At 75.4% G+C, this 22,757-nt stretch overlaps 2 protein-coding genes across 3 annotated transcripts in view; both read left to right on the top strand.

The window, feature by feature from the left end:
• The first annotated feature begins 2,753 nt into the window (after positions 1-2,753).
• Positions 2,754-13,089, top strand: STIP1 (stress induced phosphoprotein 1). Of its 2 annotated transcripts, XM_068923688.1 has the most exons (14): positions 2,754-2,852; positions 6,077-6,286; positions 6,382-6,523; positions 6,602-6,743; positions 7,986-8,169; positions 8,266-8,392; positions 8,472-8,574; positions 8,662-8,782; positions 8,865-8,961; positions 9,052-9,176; positions 10,742-10,778; positions 10,864-10,967; positions 11,349-11,521; positions 12,864-13,089. In XM_068923688.1, exons 1-14 carry the CDS (start codon positions 2,844-2,846, stop codon positions 12,934-12,936), a joined length of 1,647 nt encoding a protein of 548 aa, XP_068779789.1. In that variant the 5' UTR covers positions 2,754-2,843; the 3' UTR covers positions 12,937-13,089. The 2 variants fall into 2 exon arrangements, with proteins under 2 accessions (XP_068779789.1, XP_068779790.1); XM_068923689.1 differs by lacking the exons at positions 11,349-11,521; positions 12,864-13,089 and adding an exon at positions 11,177-11,305.
• Positions 13,090-13,783: 694 nt separating this feature from the next.
• LOC138063709 (fermitin family homolog 3-like) overlaps positions 13,784-22,757 on the top strand; it is a 17,224-nt gene continuing 8,250 nt past the window's right edge. Inside the window, 6 exon segments of the mRNA XM_068923593.1 lie at positions 13,784-14,389; positions 16,776-17,009; positions 18,103-18,234; positions 20,678-20,843; positions 21,659-21,714; positions 21,717-21,760. Of these exon segments, the coding sequence (XP_068779694.1) occupies positions 13,930-14,389; positions 16,776-17,009; positions 18,103-18,234; positions 20,678-20,843; positions 21,659-21,714; positions 21,717-21,760 (1,092 nt within the window). The 5' untranslated portion in view covers positions 13,784-13,929.

The raw sequence follows: 22,757 nt of genomic DNA on the forward strand, positions 1-22,757 counted from the left end.
CCCCCATGCCCCCCCCCCAGGTTCCCCCCCGTGTCCCCCCCCCATGTCCCCCCCCGGTGTCCCTCCCCGGTGCCCCCCCAGTGTCCCCCCCCATGTCCCCCCCCATGTCCCCCCCTGTGTCCCCCCCTGGTGCCCCCCATCTCTCCCCCCCATCTCTCCCCCCCATCTCTCCCCCCCATCTCTCCCCCCCGTGTCCCCCCGTGTCCCCCCCGTGCCCCCCGGTGCCCCCCCGCCCCCCCCACCTTTGGCCTCCCGCCAGTCGGTGGCGGTGGCCAGGTCGACCTTGGCGGCCATGCCGGGGGCGCGGGGGCGGCCGAGGGCGGCGGCGGCCGTGCGGCGCACCAGGGCCAACATGGCCTCGCACGGCGCCGGGGGGGCCAGGCCGCGTCCCCCCCGCGTCCCCCCCGCGTCCCCCCCCCGCGTCCCCCCCCCCGCGTCCCCCCCCCGCGTCCCCCCCGCCTCCTGCCCGGTATAAATAACCCGGCTAAACTTAGCGGCTGACGTGCGACGCACGAGGCACCGGGGCACCGGGGGACACCGAGGGTCGGGTGCCCCCCCCGGCTGCTCACGGCCCCCGGGGGCCACCGTCACCCCGGGCGCGGCGGGTGTGCGCAGCGGGTGTGAGCGACGGGTGTGCGCGGCGGGTGTGCGCAGCGGGTGTGCGCGGCGGGTGAGGGCAACGGGTGTGAGCGACGGGTGTGCACGACGGGTGTGCGCTGCGGGTGTGCGCTGCGGGTGTGAGAGAGGTGTGAGAGACAGGTGTGGGTGACGGGTGTGCGCGGCGGGTGTGCGCAACGGGTGTGAGCGAGGGGTGTGGGCGACGGGTGTGAGAGAGAGCGAGGGGTGTGGGCGACGGGTGTGAGAGAGGTGTGAGAGACGGGTGTGGGTGACGGGTGTGCACGACGGGTGTGCGTGATGGGTGTGGGCGATGGGTGTGCGAGAGACGGGTGTGCACGACGGTTGTGTGAGATGGGTGGAAGAGGTGTGAGAGACGGGTGTGCGTGATGGGTGTGAGTGACAGGTGTGAGAGACGGGTGTGCGTGATGGGTGTGAGCGACGGGTGTGAGAGACAGGTGTGCGTGATGGGTGTGCACGACGGGTGTGCGCAACGGGTGTGCGCGACGGGTGTGAGCGACGGGTGTGCACGATGGGTGTGCACGACAGGTGTAAGAGACAGGTGTGAGCGACGGGGTGTGTGAGATGGGTGTGCGTGACAGGTGTGAGCGACGGCTGTGCACGACGATTGCGTGAGATGGGTGTGAGAGGTGTGAGAGGTGTGCGAGCCGGGTGTGCGTGATGGGTGTGAGCGACGGGTGTGCGCGGCGGGTGTGCGCAGCGGGTGTGCGCGGCGGGTGAGGGCGACGGGTGAGCGACGGGTGTGCACGACGGGTGTGCGCTGCGGGTGTGCGCTGCGGGTGTGAGAGAGGTGTGAGAGACAGGTGTGGGTGACGGGTGTGCGCGGCGGGTGTGTGCAACGGGTGTGAGCGAGGGGTGTGGGCGACGGGTGTGAGAGAGGTGTGAGAGACGGGTGTGGGTGACGGGTGTGCACGACGGGTGTGCGTGATGGGTGTGGGCGATGGGTGTGCGAGAGACGGGTGTGCACGACGGTTGTGTGAGATGGGTGGAAAAGAGGTGTGAGAGACGGGTGTGTGTGATGGGTGTGAGTGACAGGTGTGAGAGACGGGTGTGCGTGATGGGTGTGAGCGACGGGTGTGAGAGACAGGTGTGTGTGATGGGTGTGCACGACGGGTGTGCGCAACGGGTGTGCGCGACGGGGTGCGCGACGGGTGTGCACGATGGGTGTGCACGACGGGTGTAAGAGACAGGTGTGAGCGACGGGTGTGTGAGATGGTGTGCGTGACAGGTGTGAGCGACGGCTGTGCACGACGATTGCGTGAGATGGGTGTGAGAGGTGTGAGAGGTGTGAGAGACGGGTGTGCGTGATGGGTGCGCACGATGGGTGTGAGCGACGGGTGTGCGTGACGGGTGTGCGAGCCGGGTGTGCGTGACGGGTGTGCGTGACGGGTGTGCGAGCCGGGTGTGCGAGCCCCCCCCCCCCCAGCGTGGGGCAGGCGTGCGAGGGCCCCCTGCAGCACACAGCCCCGCCCCCCTCGTGCAAGGCCCGCCCCCAGGCCCCGCCCCCTCGTGCAAGACCGCCACTGGCCCCGCCCCTCCGACCACGGCCCCGCCCCTCGCGCAAGGCCACTCCGGGCCCCGCCCCCTCCAGCCCGGGCCCCGCCCCCTCCAGCCCTGGTCCGCCCCCTCCCTCAAGGCCAGTACTGACCCCGCCCCTCCGACGCTGACCCCGCCCCTCCGACGCTGACCCCGCCCCTCCGACGCTGACCCCGCCCCCTCCGACGCTGGCCCCGCCCCCTCCGCATGGCGCGTGCCCGCCCCGAGTCCTCCCGGGCGCCAGGCTCCGCCCCCCCCGCGCGTCCAGCCAATGGGAGAGGTGGAAAATTCCAGAAGGGGGGGGGCCTGGCCAATGGGCGCGGCGGCGGCGGGCGGCGGCGGCGGGCGGGGCGGCCAATGGGAGGCGAGCGCCGCCTGCGCGGGCCAATGGGCGGGCACGAGGGGGCGGGGCCGCCGCCGCGCCGGGTCCCGGCTTCCGGGAGGGGAGGCGGGGACGCGCCTTGCCGGGGCGGGCGTCCCTCTCCGCAGCCAATGGGCGGCGGCGGGGGGCGGGCGGGGCGCGGGCGCCGGCCAATGGGGGCGCGCGGGGGCGCGGGCGGGCGGGGCGGGCGGCCAATAGGGGGGCGGGGGGGGCGGGCCGCGAGGCTTCTAGCAGGTTCCAGAAGGCGGCGCGGGGCGGCGGGAGCGGAGCGAGCGGAACCGGCGCCGCCATGGAGCAGGTGGGGGCGGGGGAGAGGGGTCCGGGGGTGTTGGGGGTCCTGGGGGGCGGTGTGGGGCCGGGGCGGGGGGTCCGGGGGTGTTGGGGGTCCTGGGGGGAGGTGTGGGGCTGGGGCGGGGGGTCCGGGGGGTGTTGGGGGTCCTGGGGGAGGTGTGGGGCTGGGGCGGGGGGTCCTGAGGGGGCCTCGGGGGGGGTCCTGGGGGGTGGGTGTGGGGGCCGGGGAGGGGGGGTCCTGGGGGGTGGTGTGGGCCGGGGAGGGGGGGTCCTGGGGGGTGGTGTGGGGCGTGTGGGGCTGGGGCGGGGTGTCCGGGGGGTGTTGGGGGTCCTGGGGGGTGGTGTGGAGCCGGGGAGAGGGGTGCTGGGGGGCGATGTGGGGCTGGGGAGGGGGGTCTAGGGGGTGTTGGGGCTCCTGGGGTGGGGTGGGCAGGGGGAGAGGGTGCTGGAGGGACTCGGGAGTCCTGGGGGGGTGGTGTGGGGCCGGGGAGGGGGGTGCTGGGGGGTGTGGGCTGGAGGGGGCTGCTAGGAGGCGGTGTGGGGCTGGGGAGGGGGGTCGTGGGGGGTGTTGAGGACCCTGGGGCGGTGTGGGGCTGGGGAGGGTGTTGGGGGACCTCGGGGGGTCCTGGAGGGTGTGGGGCTGGGGAGGGGGGTCCGGGGGGCCTCGGGGGGTCCTGGGGTGGTGTGGGGCTGGGGGAGGTGGGGGTCCGGGGGGCCTCGGGGGGTCCTGGGGTGGTGTGGGGCTGGGGAGGGGGTGCTGGGGTGGCCTCGGGGGTGCTAGGGGGTGGGGAATGGGGGTGGGGGGGTCCTAGGGCGGTTTGCGGCTGGGGAGGGGGATGCTGGGGGGCCTTGGGGGGTCCTGGGGCAGCGTGGGGTTGGGGAGTGGGTGGTCTTAAGGTGCTGGGGGGGTTCCTGAGCGGTTGGGGGGCATGCTGGGTCGGTGTGGGGCCTTGTAAGGTGTGTAGAGGGTCGTGTGAGCCTGGGAAAGGGGGCTGTGGGGGTCCAGAGGGGAGGGGGGACTGGGGAGGGCACTTGGGGGGGGTCCAGAGGGGAGGGGGACTGGGAGGGCACTTGGGGGGTCCCAGAGGGGAGGGGGACTGGGGAGGGCACTTGGGGGGGGTCCAGAGGGGGAGGGGGGACTGGGAGGGCACTTGGGGGGGTCCAGAGGGGAGGGGGACTGGGGAGGGCACTTGGGGGGGGTCCAGAGGGGAGGGGGGACTGGGGAGGGCACTTGGGGGGGGTCCAGAGGGGAGGGGGGACTGGGGAGGGCACTTGGGGGGGGGGTCCAGAGGGGCTGGGGTTGTCTGGAAGGGGGTGTGGGGCTGAGCAGCGGCTCCCTGAGCAAAGTGGGGGGTCCTGAGGAGGTGTGGGCTGGGGAGAGGTTCTTGAGGGGCCGGGGGGGGGGGTCCTGAGGAGGTGTGGGGCTGGGGAGGGGGCTCGTGAGGGGCCGGGGGGGTCCTGAGGAGGTATGGGGCTGGGGAGGGGGCTCGTGAGGGCCCTGGAGAGGGTTCTGGTGGGGGTCTTGAGGGGGTGTGGGGCTGTGAGGGGCACTTGGGGGGCCCCTGAGAGGGGTATGGGGCTGGGGGGGCACTTGGGCCCCCCAAGACCCTCAGAAGCCTCCGCTGAGGGGGTGTGAGGCTGGGGAGGGCCCTTGAGGGGCTGCTGAGGGGGTGGGGGGCACTTGGGGGGCTCCTGAGGGTCTTGAGGTGCCCCTGAGGGGGGTGTGGGGCTGGAGAGGGCACCGAGGGGGCTGCTGAGGGCCTTGAGGTGGGTGGGGGGCCCTGGGGGGGGGCTCCTGAGGGGGCTGGGGGTTTGGGGAGGGCACCTGGGGGGCTCCTGAGGGTCTTGAGGTGACCCTGAGGGGGGCTGGGGGGCTCCTGGGGGGGCTGTGGGGGCCCTTGGGTGGCTCCTGAGGGGAGTGGGGGCTCCTGGGGGGGGCTGTGGGGCCCTTGGGGGGCTCCTGAGGGGAGTGGGGCTCCTGGGTCTTGAGGTGACCCTGGGGGGCTGGGGGGCACTTAGGGGGCTCCTGAAGGGGGTGGAGGGGCTGTGGGGCTCTTGGGGGGGTGGGGGGCCTGGGGGGGCCCTTGGGCTCCTGAGGGGGGTGGTGGGGGCTGTGGGGGGCTCTTGGGGGCTGCTGAGGGGGTGGGGGGGGCTTTGGGGGGCTCTTGGGGTTGGGGGGGGCTGTGGGGGCTCTTGGGGTGGGGGGGCTGGGCTGTGGGGGCTCTTGGGCTGCTGAGGGGGGTGGGGGGGGCTGTGGGGGCCCTTGGGGGGCTCTTGGGGTTGGGGGGGGCTGTGGGGGCTCTTGGGTTCCTGAGGGGGGTGGGGGGGCTTTGGGGGGCCCTTGGGGGGCTCTTGGGGTTGGGGGGGGCTGTGGGGGGTCCTTGGGCTCCTGAGGGGGGTGGGGGGAGCTGTGGGGGCCCTTGGGGGGCTCTTGGGGTTGGGGGAGGGACTGTGGGGCTCTTGGGCTCCTGAGGGGGGTGGGGGGGGCTTTGGGGCCCTTGGGGGGCTCTTGGGGTTGGGGGAGGGACTGTGGGGGCTCTTGGCTCCTGAGGGGGCGGGGGGGGGCTGTGGGGGCCCTTGGGGGGCTCTTGGGGTTGGGGGGGGCTGTGGGGGCCCTTGGGCTCCTGAGGGGGGTGGGGGGGGCTTTGGGGGCTCTTGGGGTTGGGGGGGGCTGTGGGGGCCCTTGGGGGGCTCTTGGGCTCCTGAGGGGGGTGGGGGGGGCTGTGGGGGGCTCTTGGGGTTGGGGGGGCTGTGGGGGCCCTTGGGGGGCTCTTGGGGTTGGGGGGGGCTGTGGGGGCTCTTGGGCTCCTGAGGAGGGTGGGGGGGGCTTTGGGGGCCCTTGGGGGGCTCTTGGGGTTGGGGGGGCTGTGGGGGCTCTTGGGCTCCTGAGGGGGGTGGGGGGGCTGTGGGGGCCCTTGGGGGGCTCTTGGGGTTGGGGGGGGGCTGTGGGGGGCTCTTGGGCTCCTGAGGGGGGTGGGGGGGCTGTGGGGGCTCTTGGGGTTGGGGGGGCTGTGGGGGCCCTTGGGGGGCTCTGGGGTTGGGGGGGGCTGTGGGGGCTCTTGGGCTCCTGAGGGGGGCGGTGGGGGCCCTTGGGGGGGGGCTCCTCCGGAGGCGTTTGGGGGGGGGGCGCCGCGAGGCGGAGCGGGGCCGGAGCGGCGGCAGGGAGGCGTTCGGGGCGCTCGAGGGCTGGGGGGGGCTCCGTCCCCAACGCCCCCCCCCCGTCCCGCGCAGGCCAACGCGCTCAAGGAGCAGGGCAACAAGGCGCTGAGCGCGGGCGACATCGGCGAGGCGCTGCGGCACTACAGCGCGGCCATCGGCCTGGACGGCGCCAACCCCGTGCTCTTCAGCAACCGCTCGGCCGCCTACGCCCGCCGCGGCGACTACCAGAAGGCGCTGGAGGACGCCTGCCGCACCGTCGAGCTCAAGCCCGACTGGGGCAAGGTGGGGCGGGGGGCGCCGGGGCGGGGGGCCGCGCCGGGGGGGCGCCGCCGCCGCGCGCCCCCCCCCCCCGCGGCCCCTCACCGCCGTCCCCGCAGGGCTACTCGCGCAAGGCGGCCGCCCTGGAGTTCCTGGGCCGCTTCGAGGAGGCCAAGCGGACGTACGAGGAGGGGCTGCGGCGCGAGCCGGGCAGCGCCCAGCTCCGCGAGGGGCTGCGCAACATGGAGGCCAGGCTGGCGGGTGGGTGCGGGGGGCCGCGGGGAGGGGGGGGGCGCCGGGCCGCGCCGGGTCCTGACCGCCCGTCCCCCCCCCTTGCAGAGAGGAAGCTGCTGAACCCCTTCAACGCGCCCAACCTGTACCAGAAGCTGGAGGGCGACCCCCGCACCAGGGCCCTGCTGGGCGACCCCGGCTACAGGCAGCTCGTCGAGCAGCTGCGCAGCAAACCCTCGGAGCTGGGCACGTGCGTGAGCCCCCCGCCCTCCGGGGGGGTCCGGGGGGGGGGCCAGCTGGGCCCTGAGGCTGTCAGCGGATTGGGGGGGGTCTAGCTGGGTCTTGAGGCTGTCAGGGGATTGCAAGGGGGGTCTGGGGGGGGTCCAGCTGGGCCTTGAGGCTGTCAGGGGATCGGGGGGGGTTTGGGGGGAGGGTCCAGCTGGGCCTTGAGGCTCCCAGGGGATCTGGGGTGGGGTCTGGGGGGGGTCCAGCTGGGCCTTGAGGCTGTCAGAGGATTGGGGGGGGGTCTGAGGGGGGGTCACTGGGCCTTGAGGCTGTCAGGGGATTGGGGGGGGGTCTAGCTGGGTCTTGAGGCTGTGAGGGGATTGCACGGGGGGTCCGGGGGGGGTCCAGCTGGGCCCTGAGGCTGTCAGCAGATCGGGGAGGGTCTAGCTGGGTCTTGAGGCTGTCAGGGGATTGCAGGGGGGGTCTGGGGGGGGTCCAGCTGGGCCTTGAGGCTGTCAGGGGATTGGGGGGGGGTCTGGGGGGGGTCTAGCTGGGCCTTGAGGCTGTCAGAGGATTGGGGGGGGGGTCTAGCTGGGTCTTGAGGCTGTCAGGGGATTGCGGGGGGGAGTCTGGGGGGGGTCCAGCTGGGTCTTGAGGCTCCCAGGGGATCTGGGGCGGGGTCTGGGGGGTCTAGCTGGGCCTTGAGGCTGTCAGGGGATTGGGGGGGGGTCTGAGGGGGGGTCTAGCTGGGCCTTGAGGCTCCCAGGGGGTCTGGGGGGGTCCAGCTGGGCCAGTCAGCTCCAGGGAGGGTCTAGCTGGGTCTGGTAGGTCCCGAGTAGCTCTAGGAGGGACGTGGCCAGGTCCAGGGGGGGCTGGGGGGGGGCTTTAGCTGGGTTTGGGGGGTTCGGGGGGACACAACCGGCTCTGGGGGGGCTCTGGCCGGGTTTGGGGGGTTTGGGGGGACACGGCCGGCTCTGGCCGGGTTTGGGGGGTTCGGGGGGACGCGGCCGGCTCTGGCCGGGTTTGGGGGGTTCGGGGGGACACAACCGGCTCTGGCTGGGTTTGGGGGGTTTGGGGGGACACAACCAGCTCTAGGGGGGCTCTGGCCGGGTTTGGAGGGGCACAACCGGCTCTGGGGGGGCTCTGGCCGGGTTTGGGGGGTTCGGGGGGACGCGGCCGGCTCCGGGGGGTCCCAGGGAGAGGGCGGCAGGAGTCGGGGGGGGGGGCGGCGCGCCGGGCGGCCTGGGGGACGTCGGTGGCCCCGCAGGAAGCTGCAGGACCCGCGGGTGATGACGACGCTGAGCGTGCTGCTGGGCGTGGAGCTGAGCGGCGGCGAGGAGGAGGAGGAGGCCATGTCGCCCCCGCCGCCGCCGCCGCCCCCCCCGCCGCCCCCCAAGCGCGAGCCCAAGGCCGAGCCCATGGAGGAGGAGCTGCCCGAGAGCAAGAAGCAGGTGGGGCCGGGCGGGGAGGGGGCCCGGGGGGGGGGCGTCCCCCCTGCCCCGCGGGCCCCCCCGGCGCGGGCGCCCACCGCCCCCCGCCTCGCGCAGGCGCTGCGGGAGAAGGAGCTGGGCAACGAGGCGTACCGCAAGAAGAGCTTCGAGGCGGCGCTGACGCACTACGCCCGCGCCCGCGAGCTGGACCCCGCCAACATGACCTACATCGCCAACCAGGCGGGTGCGCGCCGGGCCGGGGGGGCCGCGGCGGCGGTGGGGGGGACCGGGCGCGCTGACGTCCCCCCACCCCTTCGCCGCAGCCGTCTACTTCGAGAAGGGCGAGTACCAGCGGTGCCGGGAGCTGTGCGAGGAGGCCATCGAGGTGGGCCGGGAGAACCGGGAGGACTACAGGCAGATCGCCAAGTGAGCGCGGGCTGCCGTCGGGGTGGGGGGGGACGCGGGGGCACCGTCGCCGGGACCCCTCCCCGAACGCCGCTCGCCCCCGCCCAGGGCCTACGCCCGCGTCGGCAACTCCTACTTCAAGGAGGAGCGGTACAAGGAGGCGATCCAGTTCTACAACAAGTCGCTGGCCGAGCACCGCACCCCCGACGTGCTCAAGAAGTGCCAGCAGGTGAGCGGGGGGCCGGGGGGGGGGCCCGGGGGGCGGGGGGGGCCGCCGCCAGCCCCCCGCCCACCCCGCCGCTCCTCCCCAGGCCGAGAAGATCCTCAAGGAGCAGGATCGCTTGGCCTACATCGACCCGGGGCTGGCGCTGGAGGAGAAGAACAAGGGCAACGAGTGTTTCCAGAAAGGTGAGCGGCGCTGGGGGGGCTTCAGGGGGTCCTGGTGGCCCCCCCCCCCAGCAGCCAGGCTCACACCCCGCATCCCCCCCCCGCCGTCAGGCGACTACCCCCGCGCCATGAAGCACTACACCGAGGCCATCAAGCGCAACCCCAACGACGCCAAGCTGTACAGCAACCGGGCGGCCTGCTACACCAAACTGCTCGAGTTCCAGCTCGCCCTTAAGGTGGGGGCCTGGGGGCTCGGCCCGGGGGTCTTGGGGGCCTTGGAGGCTGGTTTTGGGGGCTGGGGGCTCGGCTTGGGGGTCTTGGGGGCCTTGGAGGCTGGTTTGAGGGGCCTGGGAGCTCGACCTGGGGGTCTTGGGGGCCTTGGAGGCTGGTTTGGGGGCCTGGGGGCTCGGCCCAGGGGTCTTGGGAGCCTTGGAAGCTGGTTTGGGGGCCTGGGGGCTCGGCTTGGGGGTCTTGGGGGCCTTGGAGGCTGGTTTGAGGGGCCTGGGAGCTCGACCTGGGGGTCTTGGGGGCCCTGGAGGCTGGTTTGGGGGGCCTGGGAGCTCGGCCCGGGGGTCTTGGGGGCCTTGGAGGCTGGTTTGGGGGGCCTGGGAGCTCGGCCCGGGGGTCTTGGGGGCCCTGGAGGCTGGTTTGGGAGCCTGGGAGCTCGGCCCGGGGGTCTTGGGGGCCCTGGAGGCTGGTTTGGGGGCTGGGAGCTCGGCCCGGGGGTCTTGGGGGCCCTGGAGGCTGGTTTGGGAGCCTGGGAGCTCGGCCCGGGGGTCTTGGGGGCCTTGGAGGCTGGTTTGGGGGCTGGGAGCTCGGCCCGGGGGTCTTGGGGGCCCTGGAGGCTGGTTTGGGAGCCTGGGAGCTCGGCCCGGGGGTCTTGGGGGCCCTGGAGGCTGGTTTGGGGGCTGGGAGCTCAGCCCGGGGGTCTTGGGGGCCCTGGAGGCTGGTTTGGGAGCCTGGGAGCTCGGCCCGGGGGTCTTGGGGGCCCTGGAGGCTGGTTTGGGGGCTGGGAGCTCGGCCCGGGGGTCTTGGGGGCCCTGGAGGCTGGTTTGGGAGCCTGGGAGCTCGGCCTGGGGGTCTTGGGGGCCCCGGGAGGCTGGTTTGGGGGCTGGGAGCTCGACCCGGGGGTCTTGGGGGCCCTGGAGGCTGGTTTGGGGGGCCTGGGAGCTCGGCCCGGGGGTCTTGGGGGCCCTGGAGGCTGGTTTGGGGGGCCTGGGAGCTCGGCCCGGGGGTCTTGGGGGCCCTGGAGGCTGGTTTGGGGGGCCTGGGAGCTCGGCCTGGGGGTCTTGGGGGCCCCGGGAGGCTGGTTTGGGGGCTGGTGGCTCGGCCCGGGGGTCTTGGGGGCCCCGGGAGGCTGGTTTGGGGGCTGGGAGCTCAGCCTGGGGGTCTTGGGGGCCCTGGGGGGCTGGTTTTGGGGCGTACAGGCTCCTGGGGGGCTGGTTTGGGGTCGGTGACCTCTTCCTGTGGTTTTGGGAGCCCCCAGGCCCAGTTTGGGGGGTCTGGGTCCGGGCCCAAAGGGTTTTGGGGGGCCACGGGGACGGCGTGAGGACGGTTGTGGGTGCTGGGGGCGCCCCGAGGCCAGGTTGGGGGTTCGGGGGTCGCCTTGGCGACGCCCCGGGGCCCGTTTTGGGTCCGGAGGAGCTGGATTTGGGGCCTGGGTGGCAGCCCAAGGCTTTTTGGGGTGCTGGGGCTGTCCTGGGGGGCCCCGGGCTGCCAGCGGGCGACGCTGGGGGCACCTGCGCCGTGGGGGGGCAGTGTTGGGGTGCCCCGTCCCCCCCTAACGTCCCCTGTCCCCCAGGACTGCGAGGAGTGCATCCGGCTCGAGCCCTCGTTCAGTAAGTGTGGGGCGAGTTGGGGTGTCGCCCCCCCAACCACGGGGTGCCCCCCCGGCTCACGGGGTACCCGGCCGCCTGTCCGCAGTCAAGGGCTACACCCGGAAAGCGGCGGCACTGGAGGCCATGAAGGACTACACCAAAGCCATGGACGTCTACCAGAAAGCCCTTGACCTCGACAGTGCCTGTAAAGTGAGTTGGGGGGTTTGGGGGGGTCCCGTCACCCCCCGACAGCCCTGGGCTGTCCCCCCCGACAGGAGGCAGCTGGGGGTTACTGGCCGTGTGCGGTACAGCCGCATCGACCCCCAGGGGGTGAAGTGGTGCCCAACAGGGGCTTGGGGACTCTTGAAGGGGGTTGTGGGGGTCCCGTCACCCCTCTAGCAACCCCTCGCTGCGCGCAGGAGGCGGCCGAGGGCTACCAGCGGCACGTGGTACAGCCGCAGCAACAGCCGTGAGGAGCACAAGCGACGCACTGCCTGGGGTCCCAGGGCGGGGAGGGGGGCACCAGCGGGGCCTTGTCAGGGTTTCGGGGGTCCCGTTGCCCCCCGACACCCCCGCCTCGTCCCCGCGCAGGAGGCGGCCGAGGGCTACCAGCGGTGCCTGCTGGCGCAGTACAACCGCAACGACAACCCGGAGGAGGTGAAGCGGCGCGCCATGGCCGACCCCGAGGTGCAGCAGATCATGAGCGACCCGGCCATGCGCCTCATCCTCGAGCAGATGCAGAAGGACCCGCAGGCCCTGAGCGAGTGAGTGGGGACGCCGCCGCCTGTTCGCGGCCCCGCCGCCTGTTCGCGGCCCCGCCTGTTCACGTCGGGAGGCGCCCTGCAGCCGGCCGGGGGCTCGGGGGGGGGGGGGGTGTTCCCGCGTCAGTCGCTGCTGTCCTCGCGTCACGTGCTGTCCCCACACGTTGTAGCTCCTCCTACAGCTGTCCCGGAGCTGTTGGGTCACAGGCTGCCTGGACTTGTCCCCGTGCCACCCCCTGTCCTTCCCACCCCGGAGTCCTGGAGTTGTTGGGGGGTCACGGGGTCCCCGGGTTGTCCTAGTGCCTCTGGGGTGCCACAGGGTCCCCTTGAGTGTCCCTGCGTCAGTCGTCAGGGTCCCGTTGCCTGTCACAGGCAGCTCTAGGGCGACCCTGGAGCCATGGGGTGTCACAGGGTCCCGGGGTACCCCAGTGTCCCCCCCCCCCCCGTGCTCCCTTTGCTTGCCCTGGGCCCCTCCCTCGGTGCCACCGTGTCCCTCGACTCCCCCCAGGCCGTGTCGCGGGGTCCCCGCCTGTCACCGCCGCCCCGACTGTGTCGCGCACCCCCTGAAGGGCCACAGGCGTCCCCAGGCCGCCGCGGGGCCGGCTCCCTCCCCGTCCCCAAGGTCCCTGCCCGTGTCACCGGGCCTGAGGCCGCCGCCGGCCCCCGCCCCCCGTGCGGCCGCTCCCCCTGGGGCCCCCTGCTTCCACGGCACCCGTCCCCCGGGCCACCGCTGTCCCCCGGCGGCCGTGGGGGCGTCCCTGGGCCCCCCGCGTCCCCCCGGCGGCCCTGGGGCACGTCCCCCCCCCCCGCGTCCCCCTGACCCCCCGTGTCCCCCCGGCGGCCGTGGGGCACGTCCCCCCCCCATGTCCCCCCGGGCCACCGCGTCCCCCCGGCGGCCGTGGGGGCATCCCTGGGCCCCCCGCGTCCCCCCGGCGGCCGTGGGGCACGTCCCCCCCCCCGCGTCCCCCTGACCCCCCGCGTCCCCCCGGCGGCCCTGGGGCACGTCCCCCCCCCCCACGTCCCCCTGGCCCCCCCCGGCGGCCGTGGGGCACGTCCCCCCCCCGCGTCCCCCCGGCGGCCGTGGGGCACGTTCCCCCCCCCTCCACGTCCCCCTGGCCCCCCCCGGCGGCTGTGGGGCACGTCCCCCCCCCCCGTCCCCCTGACCCCCCGCGTCCCCCCGGCGGCCGTGGGGCACGTCCCCCCTCCGCGTCCCCCTGGGCCCCCCGCGTCCCCCCAGCGGCCGTGGGGCACGTCCCCCCCCCATGTCCCCCTGGGCCCCCCGCGTCCCCCCAGCGGCCGTGGGGCACGTCCCCCCCCCCCGTCCCCCTGACCCCCCCCCCCGCAGGCACTTGAAGAACCCCGTCATCGCCCAGAAGATCCAGAAGCTGATGGACGTCGGGCTCATCGCCATCCGGTGATGTCCCCCGCCCGGGGGCGCCCGCCGGGGGAGCGGGGCCCTCGGGTCCGGGGGGGCCGGGGGCCCTGGGCGTCACCCCCCCCCCCCGCCGCCACCACCTTGTCTCGGTTTGGGGGCGCCGCCCCCCCCCAATAAAGAGCGGAGCAGTTGTCGAGCCGAGCTGTCTGTGGGGCGCCCGGACGCCGGGGCCCTTTTGGGGGGTGGGGGTCGTGGGGGGGCCCACTTCCCGTGCCTGGGGGAGGGGCAGGGCCCGGCCCCGGACGCCTGGGCTCCCTGCTCCAGAGGGGAAGTTGAGGGTTGGCGCGGGGAGGGGGGAGGGCAGGACGCCTGGGCCCCGCTCCCAGCTGCGGACTGGGGTGGGGGAGGGCAGGACGCCTGGGCCCCGCAGGTGGAGCCCCCCCCCCATTTTCCAAGGGGGGGGTGTCAGTTTTGCCCCAAATTGGGGCCTCTTGCCCCAAACGGCCCCTAAAAAAAAAAAAAATGGACCCAGCGCTGTGACCTGTTCCGGGCGGGGGGGCCCAGGCGTCCGGGTGTCGCTTCTTTCCCCGCCCCCGGGGCCTGCGCGCGGCGCCCCGGAAGGACCCGACCCCTGGGACAAAGGTGGCACTGCGGTGAGTGGGGCCCGCCCGGACGCCTGGGCCCACCTGCGCGCTGGGGACCCAGGCGTCCGGGCCCCTGGGGGCTCCCCCCAACAGCTGGGGGGGGGGGCAGGGGCCCAGGCGTCCGGGCCCCACAATGGGTGAGGGCAGGGGATGGCGGGGCAGGGGCCCAGGCATCCGGGCCCCACAATGGGTGAGGGCAGGGGATGGCTGGGCAGGGGCCCAGGCGTCCGGGCCTGTCATGTCTAACGGGTGTAGGAAGGGAGGGGTTGGCTGGGCGGGGGCCCAGGCGTCCGGGTTCCCCCTGCGCTGGACGTGATGGGGGTGGATGATGGGGCGGGGGCCCAGGCGTCCGGCTCTCCCCCCACCAACGGGGTGTGGGAGCGGGGAGGGGGATGACGGTGCAGGGACCCAGGCGTCCGGGCTGGCGTCCCCTCCCCTCCTCGACTTCCTCTGGGGCGAGCCCCCTTCCCCCCGCGGGGCGGGGCTGCGGCCGCGGGGACCCAGGCGTCCGGGGAGGGGGGATCCCAGAGCCGTCCGCGCGGCCGCGGGGACCCAGGCGTCCGGGGAGGGGGGATCCCAGAGCCGTCCGCGCGGCCGCGGGGACCCAGGCGTCCGGGTGCCCCCAGGCGTCGGGGCGGGCGGCGCGCGGCGGGGACCCAGGCGTCCGGGCGAGGGCCCCGGCGTCCGGCGCCATGGCGGGGCTGAAGACGGCGAGCGGCGAGGCCATCGACGGCTCCTTCGAGCTGCAGGTGGAGGTGGAGGACGGCCCCGCGCCGCCCCGCGCCCTCGCCCTCCGCGTCACCGGCGACCTCCACGTCGGCGGCCTCATGCTCCTCATCGTCGACACCGTCGGTGAGTCCCCGCCGCGGGCCCAGGCGTCCGGGCTGCCGCCCTGTTCCTCCCCTGCCCCCCCCCCCCAACTCTGGCACCCAGTACCGCCACCGGCCTCCCCGAGGACCCAGGCGTCCGGGCGGCCTCGGCTCTGACCCCCCCACCCCGAGGACCCAGGCGTCCGGGCGGCCTCGGCTCTGATCCCCCCACCCCGAGGACCCAGGCGTCCGGGCGGCCTCGGCTCTGACCCCCCCGCCCCGAGGACCCAGGCGTCCGGGCGGCCTCGGCTCTGACCCCCCCACCCCGAGGACCCAGGCGTCCGGGCGGCCTCGGCTCTGACCCCCCCCCCCGAGGACCCAGGCGTCCGGGGGCCTCGGCTCTGACCCCCCCCCCCCCGAGGACCCAGGCGTCCGGGGGCCTCGGCTCTGACCCCCCCACCCCGAGGACCCAGGCGTCCGGGCGGCTTCTGCTTCCCCCTTACTGGGAGGGACCCAGGCGTCCGGGTGTCACGCGGCGCTGAGTGGCTGCGGGGGGGCAGGATGCGGCCTGGGAACGCCCGGCCCTTATCGGGGGGCTGCCGGCGCCCCCCCTTCCGCCCCCCCACGTCCCCCGGCCGGCCGATAGGGGAACCGCAGGGTATAAATAGCCCCGGGGTGGGGCCCGGACGCCTGGGCCCTCTCTGGGCGGCCCGTGGGGGGGGTCCCCGTGTCCACCCACGTCCCCCCCCCAATCCAGGGCTGTAGCGGCCCCCCCCAGCCCCCAAACTTCTCCATCCTCCCCGGTTTGGGGGCGCAGCGGCCCCCCCAGCCCCGTTTTGGGGGGCAGCAGCTCCCCGGACCCCTGTGCCCTGCCCAGGGCTGCGGTGGGACCCCCGGTCCCCGTTTCAGGGTGCAACGGCCCCCCCCGACCCCCAGGTCCCTGTTCGGGGGTGCAATGGGCCCCCCTGACCCCCAGGTGGCCGTTGGGGGGGTGCATCGCCCCCTGCACGCCCCCGGGTCCCTATTGAGGGTGCAATGGCCCCCCCTGACCCCCATGCGGCCTCTGGGGGTGCATTACCCCCCGCAGACCTCATGCAGCCGTTTCGGGGGGGGTGCATCGCCCCCAGACCCCCATGCAGCCGTCGGGGGGGGGTGCATCGCCCCCAGACCCCCATGCAGCCGTCGGGGGGGTGCATCGCCCCCAGACCCCCATGCAGCCATTTCGGGGGGGGGGGTGCATCGCCCCCAGACCCCCATGCAGCCGTCGGGGGTGTGCATCGCCCCCAGACCCCCATGCAGCCGTCGGGGGGGGTGCATCGCCCCCAGACCCCCATGCGGCCTCTGGGGGTGCATTGCCCTCCGCAGACCTCATGCAGCCGTTTTGGGGGGGGGTGCATCGCCCCCAGACCCCCATGCAGCTATCGGGGGGGGTGCATCGCCCCCAGACCCCCATGCAGCCGTCGGGGGGGGGTGCATCGCCCCCAGACCCCTATGCAGCCGGCGGGGGGGTGCATCACCCCCAAACCCCCACGCAGCTATCGGGGGGGTGCATCGCCCCCAGACCCCCATGCAGCCGTTTCGGGGGCGTGCATCGCCTCCAAACCCCCATGCAGCCGTCAGGGGGGGGTGCATCGCCCCCAGACCCCCATGCAGCCGTCTGGGGGGCGTGCATCGCCCCCAGACCCCCATGCAGCTATCGGGGGGGGTGCATCGCCCCCAGACCCCCATGCAGCCGTCGGGGGGGGGTGCATCGCCCCCAGACCCCCATGCAGCCGTCGGGGGGGGTGCATCGCCCCCAGACCCCCATGCAGCCGTCGGGGGGGGCGTGCATCGCCCCCAGACCCCCATGCAGCCGTTTCGGGGGCGTGCATCGCCTCCAAACCCCCATGCAGCCGTCGGGGGGGGGTGCATCGCCCCCAGACCCCTATGCAGCTGTCGGGGGGGGGTGCATCGCCCCCAGACCCCTATGCAGCCGTCGGGGGTGCATCGCCCCCAGACCCCCATGCAGCTATCGGGGGGTGTGCATCGCCCCCAGACCCCTATGCAGCCGGCGGGGGGGGTGCATCACCCCCAAACCCCCACGCAGCTATCGGGGGGGGGGTGCATCGCCCCCAGACCCCCATGCAACTATCGGGGGGGTGCATCGCCCCCAGACCCCCATGCAGCTATCGGGGGGGGGTGCATCGCCCCCAGACCCCCATGCAGCCGTCGGGGGGGGGTGCATCGCCCCCAGACCCCATGCAGCTATCGGGGGGGGGTGCATCGCCCCCAGACCCCTATGCAGCCGGCGGGGGGGTGCATCACCCCCAAACCCCCACGCAGCTATCGGGGGGGGTGCATCGCCCCCAGACCCCCATGCAGCCGTCCGGGGGGCGGGGGGGGGGCGCGCTGCCCCCCGCCCGCCCCGACGGCCGCTCCGGCGCCGGCAGGCACGCGCCGCGACTGGTCGGACCACGCGCTGTGGTGGGCGCAGCGGCGGCAGTGGCTGCTGCGGCCCGGCCGCACGCTGGACGCGCTGGGGCTGGGGGCGGACGCCCGGCTCCGCTTCGCCCCCCAGCACCGGCCGCTGCGCCTGCGCCTGCCCAACCGCCGCCGCCTCCGCCTGCGCCTCTCCTTCGCCCAGCCCGTGAGCCGGGCCGTGGCCCAGGCCTGCCGCCTGCTCGGTGCCCGCCGCGGGGGGCCGGGGGGGTCCTGGGGGGGGGCTGAGAGGGGGCCTGGGGGTGTTGGAGGGGGGCTGGGGGGTGATGGAGGGTCCTGGGGAGGTGCTGGGGGGTGTTGGAGGGTCCTGGGGGGGTCTGAGAGGGGGCCTGGGGGGTCTTGGGGGGGCTGGGGAGGGTCTTTTGGGGCTTGGGGGGGGCCTGGGGGGTCCTGGGGGTGTTGGAGGGGGGCTGGGGGGTGATGGAGGGTCCTGGGGGGGTGCTGGGGGGTGTTGGAGGGTCCTGGGGGGGTCTGAGAGGGGGCCTGGGGGGTCTTGGGGGGGCTGGGGAGGGTCTGTGGGGGCTTGGGGGGGGCCTGGGGGGGTCCGGGGGGTGTTGAGGGGGGCTGGGGAGTGATGGAGGGGACCTGGGGGGTGTTGGAGGGTGTTGGAGGGTCCTGTGGGGGGGCCTGGAGGGTCCTGGGGGGTGTTGGAGGGTCTAGGGGGAGCCTGGGGGGGTGTTGCAGGGTCCTGGAGGGGGCCTCAGGGGTGTTGGGGGGGGACTGGAGGGTGTTGGAGGGGGGCTGGGGGGTGATGGAGGGTCCTGGGGGGGTCTGAGAGGGGGCCTGGGGGGTCTTGGGGGGGCTGGGGAGGGTCTGTGGGGGCTTGGGGGGGGACCTGGGGGGGTCCGGGGGGTGTTGAGGGGGGCTGGGGGGTGTTGGAGGAGGCCTGGGGGGGCCTGGAGGGTGTTGGAGGGTCCTGTGGGGGGGCCTGGAGGGTCCTGGGGGGTGTTGGAGGGTCCAGGGGGAGCCTGGGGGGTGTTGCAGGGTCCTGGAGGGGGCCTCAGGGGTGTTGGGGGGGGACTGGAGGGTGTTGGAGGGTCCTGGGGGGGTCTGAGAGGGGGCCTGGGGGGTCCTGGGGGGGCTGGGGAGGGTCTGTGAGGGGTCTGTGGGGGCTTGGGGGGGGTCTGGGGGGCCCCGGGGGGGGTGTCGGGGGGTCCTGGGTGTCCGGGGGGGGACGTGGGGGGCCCCGGGGGGGGTGAGGGGCGCCCAGGGTTGGGGCGGGCGGGGCGGCGTTTCGGGGCGAGTTTGGAGGCGTTTGGGGCTGACGGGGCGGCGCAGGGATCCGGCACCCCGAGGAGCTGTCGCTGCTGCGGGCGCCCGAGGAGGAGGAGGAGGCGGCGGCGAGGAAGGGGGCGGCCGGCGCGCCGCCCCAGGAGGAGTTCGACCTCACCGCCGTCGTGCTGCCGCCCGGTGAGCGTGCGCGGGCCCCTCGTGCGCGGGCCCCTCGTGCACCTCCTTGTGCACCTCCTCCTCGTGCGCGGGCCCCTCGTGCACCGCCTCGTGCGCCTCCTCCTCGTGCGCGGGCCCCTCGTGCATGGGCCCCTCGTGCACCGCCTTGTGCACCTCCTCCTCGTGCGCGGGCCCCTCGTGTACCGCCTCGTGCGCCTCCTCCTCGTGCGCGGGCCCCTCGTGCATGGGCCCCTCGTGCACTGCCTTGTGCACCTCCTCCTTGTGCGTGGGCCCCTCATGCACCTCCTCCTCGTGCACCTCCTCCTCCTGCGCGGGCTCCTCGTGTGCCTCCTCCTCGTGCGCGGGCCCCTCGTGCACCGCCTCGTGCGCCTCCTCCTCGTGCGCGGGCCCCTCGTGCACCGCCTTGTGCACCTCCTCCTCGTGCGCGGGCCCCTCGTGCACCGCCTCGTGCGCCTCCTCCTCGTGCGCGGGCCCCTCGTGCACCTCCTCCTCGTGCACCTCCTCCTCGTGCGCGGGCCCCTCGTGCACCTCCTCCTCGTGCACCGCCTCGTGCGCCTCCTCCTCGTGCGCCTCCTCCTCATGCACGGGCCCCTCGTGCGCGGGCCCCTCGTGCACTGCCTTGTGCACCTCCTCCTCGTGCGCCTCCTCCTCGTGCACCTCCTCCTCGTGCACCGCCTCGTGCGCCTCCTCCTCGTGCGCCTCCTCCTCGTGCGCGGGCCCCTCGTGCGCGGGCCCCTCGTGCGCAGGTGTCCCCGTGTCAGGGCTCCCCGTGCAAGCACCTCGCACGCAGGTGCGGAGGCAGCACGGCCTGAATGCCTCCCCCCAACCCGTGGTGCAAGGGTGGGCATGCACCTCTCCCCATGCATGGCATCCCCGTGCGAGGGTGCTGGTGCGAGGGCGCTGGTGCGAGGGTGCTGGTGCGAGGGTGCTGGTGCGAGGGCGCTGGTGCGAGGGTGCTGGTGCGAGGGTGCTCGTGCGCGGGCGCTGGTGCGAGGGTTTTGGTGCGAGGGTGCTGGTGCGTGGGCGCTCGTGCGCGGGTGCGAGGGTGCTCGTGCGAGGGTGCTGGTGCGCGGGTGCTCGTGCTCGTGCGCGGGTGCGAGGGCGCTCGTGCGAGGGTGCTGGTGCTCGTGCGCGGGCGCTGGTGCGAGGGCGCTGGTGCGAGGGTGCTGGTGCGCGGGTGCTGGTGCGAGGGTGCTGGTGCGCGGGTGCTCGTGCGCGGGTGCTGGTGTGAGGGTGCTCGTCCGCGGGTGCTCGTCCACGGGTGCTCGTGCGCGGGTGCTCGTGCGAGGGTGCTGGTGCGAGGGTGCTGGTGCGAGGGTGCTCGTGCGCGGGTGCTGGTGCGAGGGTGCTCGTGCGCGGGTACTCGTGCGAGGGCGTTCGTGCGCGGGTGCTCGTGCGAGGGCGTTCGTGCGCGGGTGCTCGTGCGAGGGCGCTGGTGCGAGGGCGCTGGTGCGAGGGTGCTCGTGCGAGGGCGCTGGTGCGAGGGTGCTCGTGCGAGGGCGCTGGTGCGAGGGTGCTCGTGCGAGGGTGCTGGTGCGCGGGTGCTCGTGCTCGTGCGCGGGTGCGAGGGCGCTCGTGCGAGGGTGCTGGTGCTCGTGCGCGGGCGCTGGTGCGAGGGCGCTGGTGCGAGGGTGCTGGTGCGCGGGTGCTGGTGCGAGGGTGCTGGTGCGCGGGTGCTCGTGCGCGGGTGCTGGTGTGAGGGTGCTCGTCCGCGGGTGCTCGTCCACGGGTGCTCGTGCGCGGGTGCTCGTGCGAGGGTGCTGGTGCGAGGGTGCTGGTGCGAGGGTGCTCGTGCGAGGGTGCTCGTGCGCGGGTGCTGGTGCGAGGGTGCTCGTGCGCGGGTGCTCGTGCGAGGGCGTTCGTGCGCGGGTGCTCGTGCGAGGGCGCTGGTGCGAGGGCGCTGGTGCGAGGGTGCTGGTGCGAGGGCGCTGGTGCGAGGGTGCTGGTGCGCGGGCGCTGGTGCGAGGGTGCTCGTGCGAGGGCGCTGGTGCGAGGGTGCTGGTGCGAGGGTGCTGGTGCGAGGGCGCTGGTGCACGGGTGCTGGTGCGAGGGTGCTGGTGTGAGGGTGCTGGTGCGAGGGTGCTCGTGCGCGGGCGCTGGTGCGAGGGTGCTGGTGCGCGGGTGCTGGTGCGCGGGTGCTCGTGCGCAGGTGCTGGTGCGAGGGTGCTCGTGCGAGGGTGCTGGTGCGAGGGTGCTGGTGCGAGGGTGCTGGTGCGCGGGTGCTCGTGCGAGGGCGCTGGTGCGAGGGTGCTGGTGCGAGGGTGCTGGTGCGAGGGTGCTGGTGCGCGGGTGCTCGTGCGCAGGTGCTGGTGCGAGGGTGCTCGTGCGAGGGTGCTGGTGCGAGGGTGCTGGTGCGAGGGTGCTGGTGCGCGGGTGCTCGTGCGAGGGTGCTGGTGCGCGGGTGCTCGTGCGAGGGCGTTCGTGCGAGGGTGCTGGTGCGCAGGGGCGGAGGCGCCCGGCCCCGGCCCCCCCCCGCACCTGGCCGGCCCCGAGACCCTCGGCTGCTACCGGATGCTGGTGGCTCCCGGGGGGGCTGGCCCCGGCGCCCCCCCCCGCGCCCCCCCCCACCGCGGCCCCCCCTGCTCCCAGCGCGCCCGCCTCAACGCCCGGTACGGGGGGCGCTCGGGGCCGGGGGGCGCTCGGGGGTGGGGGGCGCTCGGGGTGGGGGGTGTTTGGGGCCGGGGGGTGTTTGGGGGCTGGGGGGGTGTTGGGGGCTGGGGGGTGTTTGGGGCCAGGGGGTGTTTGGGGCCGGGGGGTGTTTGGGGATGGGGGTGTTTGGGGGGGGGGTGTTTGGGGCTGGGGGGGGTTTGGGGCCGGGGGGGGTTTGGGGGCCGGGGGGGTGTTTGGGGCTGGGGGGTGTTTGGGGGGGGGTGTTTGGGGCTGGGGGGGGTTTGGGGCCGGGGGGGTGTTTGGGGGGTGGCGGGTGTTTGGGGGCCGGGGGGTGTTTGGGGCGGGGGGGGGTTGGGGGCCGGGGGGGTGTTTGGGGCCGGGGGGTGTTTGGGGGCCGGGGGGTGTTTGGGGGCTGGGGGGTGTTTGGGGGGGGGTGTTTGGGGCTGGGGGGGTTTGGGGCCGGGGGGGTGTTTGGGCCGGGGGGTGTTTGGGGCGGGGGGTGTTTGGGGGCCGGGGGGTGTTTGGGGCGGGGGGGTGTTTGGGGGCCGGGGGGGTGTTTGGGGCCGGGGGGTGTTTGGGGGCTGGGGGGTGTTTGGGGGGGGGTGTTGGGGCTGGGGGGGTGTTTGGGGGGGGTGTTTGGGGCTGGGGGGGTGTTGGGCAGTGGGGGGCCGTCGAGGGGGCTGCGGGGGGTCGCGGGGGGCTGTGGGGGGCAGGGGAGGCCGTTGAGGGGGCAGTGGGGGGGTGGCGGGGGGCGGCGGGGGGCCGTTGGGGGGGCGGCGGGGGGGTCGTGGTGGGGTCTGACCCCCCCCCCCAGCTGGCTGGACTCGTCGCGGTCGCTGATGCAGCAGGACGTGGCCGACGACGCCGAGCTGCTCTGCGCTTCAAGTACTACTGCTTCCTGGACCTGCAGCCCCAGGTGCCCCCCCCGGAGCCCCCCGACCCCCCCGGAGCCCCCCCGGAGCCCCCCGACCCCCCCAGAGCCCCCCTGACCCCCCCATCCCCACCAACCCCCCCGACCCCCCCCGATCCCCCCGGTGCTGCTGCTTCCTGGACCTGCAGCCCCAGGTGCCCCCCCCCGGAGCCCCCCGACCCCCCCGGAGCCCCCCGGAGCCCCCCGGCCCCCCCCGACCCCCCCGGAGCCCCCCTGACCCCCCCAATCCCCACCAACCCCCTGACCCCCCGAACCCCCCGGTGCTGCTGCGCTTCAAGTACTACTGCTTCCTGACCTGCAGCCCCAGGTGCCCCCCCCCGGAGCCCCCCGACCCCCGGAGCCCCCCGGCCCCCCCGAGCCCCCCCGGAGCCCCCCGGCCCCCCGACCCCCCCGGAGCCCCCGGAGCCCCCCCGACCCCCCCGACCCCCAATCCCCACCAACCCCCCGACCCCCCGATCCCCCCGGTGCTGCTGCTTCCTGGACCTGCAGCCCCAGGTGCCCCCCCCGACCCCCCCGGAGCCCCCCCGAGCTCCCCGGAGCCCCCCGGAGCCCCCCGAGCCCCCCGACCCCCCAGAGCCCCCCTGACCCCCCCAATCCCCACCAACCCCCCGACCCCCCGATCCCCCGGTGCTGCTGCTTCCTGGACCTGCAGCCCCAGGTGCCCCCCCGACCCCCCCCTGCGGGTGCCGTGCGGGTGCCGTGCGGGTGGCAGGTGGGTGGCAGGTGGGTGGCGTGTGGGTGCCGTGCGGGTGACGGGTGGGTGCCGGGTGGGTGCCATGCGGGTGCCGGGTGGGTGCCGTGCGGGTGCCGTGCGGGTGCCGTGCGGGTGACGGGTGGGTGGCGTGCAGTGCCGTGCGGGTGCCGTGCGGGTGGCGTGCGGGTGACGGGTGGGTGGTGCGCAGCTGGACGCGGTGCGCATCGCCCAGCTGTACGAAACAGGCGCGCTGGGCGCTGCTGCTCGAGGAGATCGACTGCACCGAGG

This window comes from Struthio camelus, chromosome 35 (genome assembly GCF_040807025.1).
Source record: "Struthio camelus isolate bStrCam1 chromosome 35, bStrCam1.hap1, whole genome shotgun sequence".
In the NCBI taxonomy this organism is placed as follows: domain Eukaryota; kingdom Metazoa; phylum Chordata; class Aves; order Struthioniformes; family Struthionidae; genus Struthio; species Struthio camelus.

Coding starts and splice junctions, on each gene's coding strand:
- STIP1 (XM_068923688.1), top strand. Junction 8,170..8,265: donor TGCCCGAGAGCAAGAAGCAG/GTGGGGCCGGGC, acceptor CGCCTCGCGCAG/GCGCTGCGGGAGAAGGAGCT. Junction 10,968..11,348: donor ACCTCGACAGTGCCTGTAAA/GTGAGTTGGGGG, acceptor GTCCCCGCGCAG/GAGGCGGCCGAGGGCTACCA.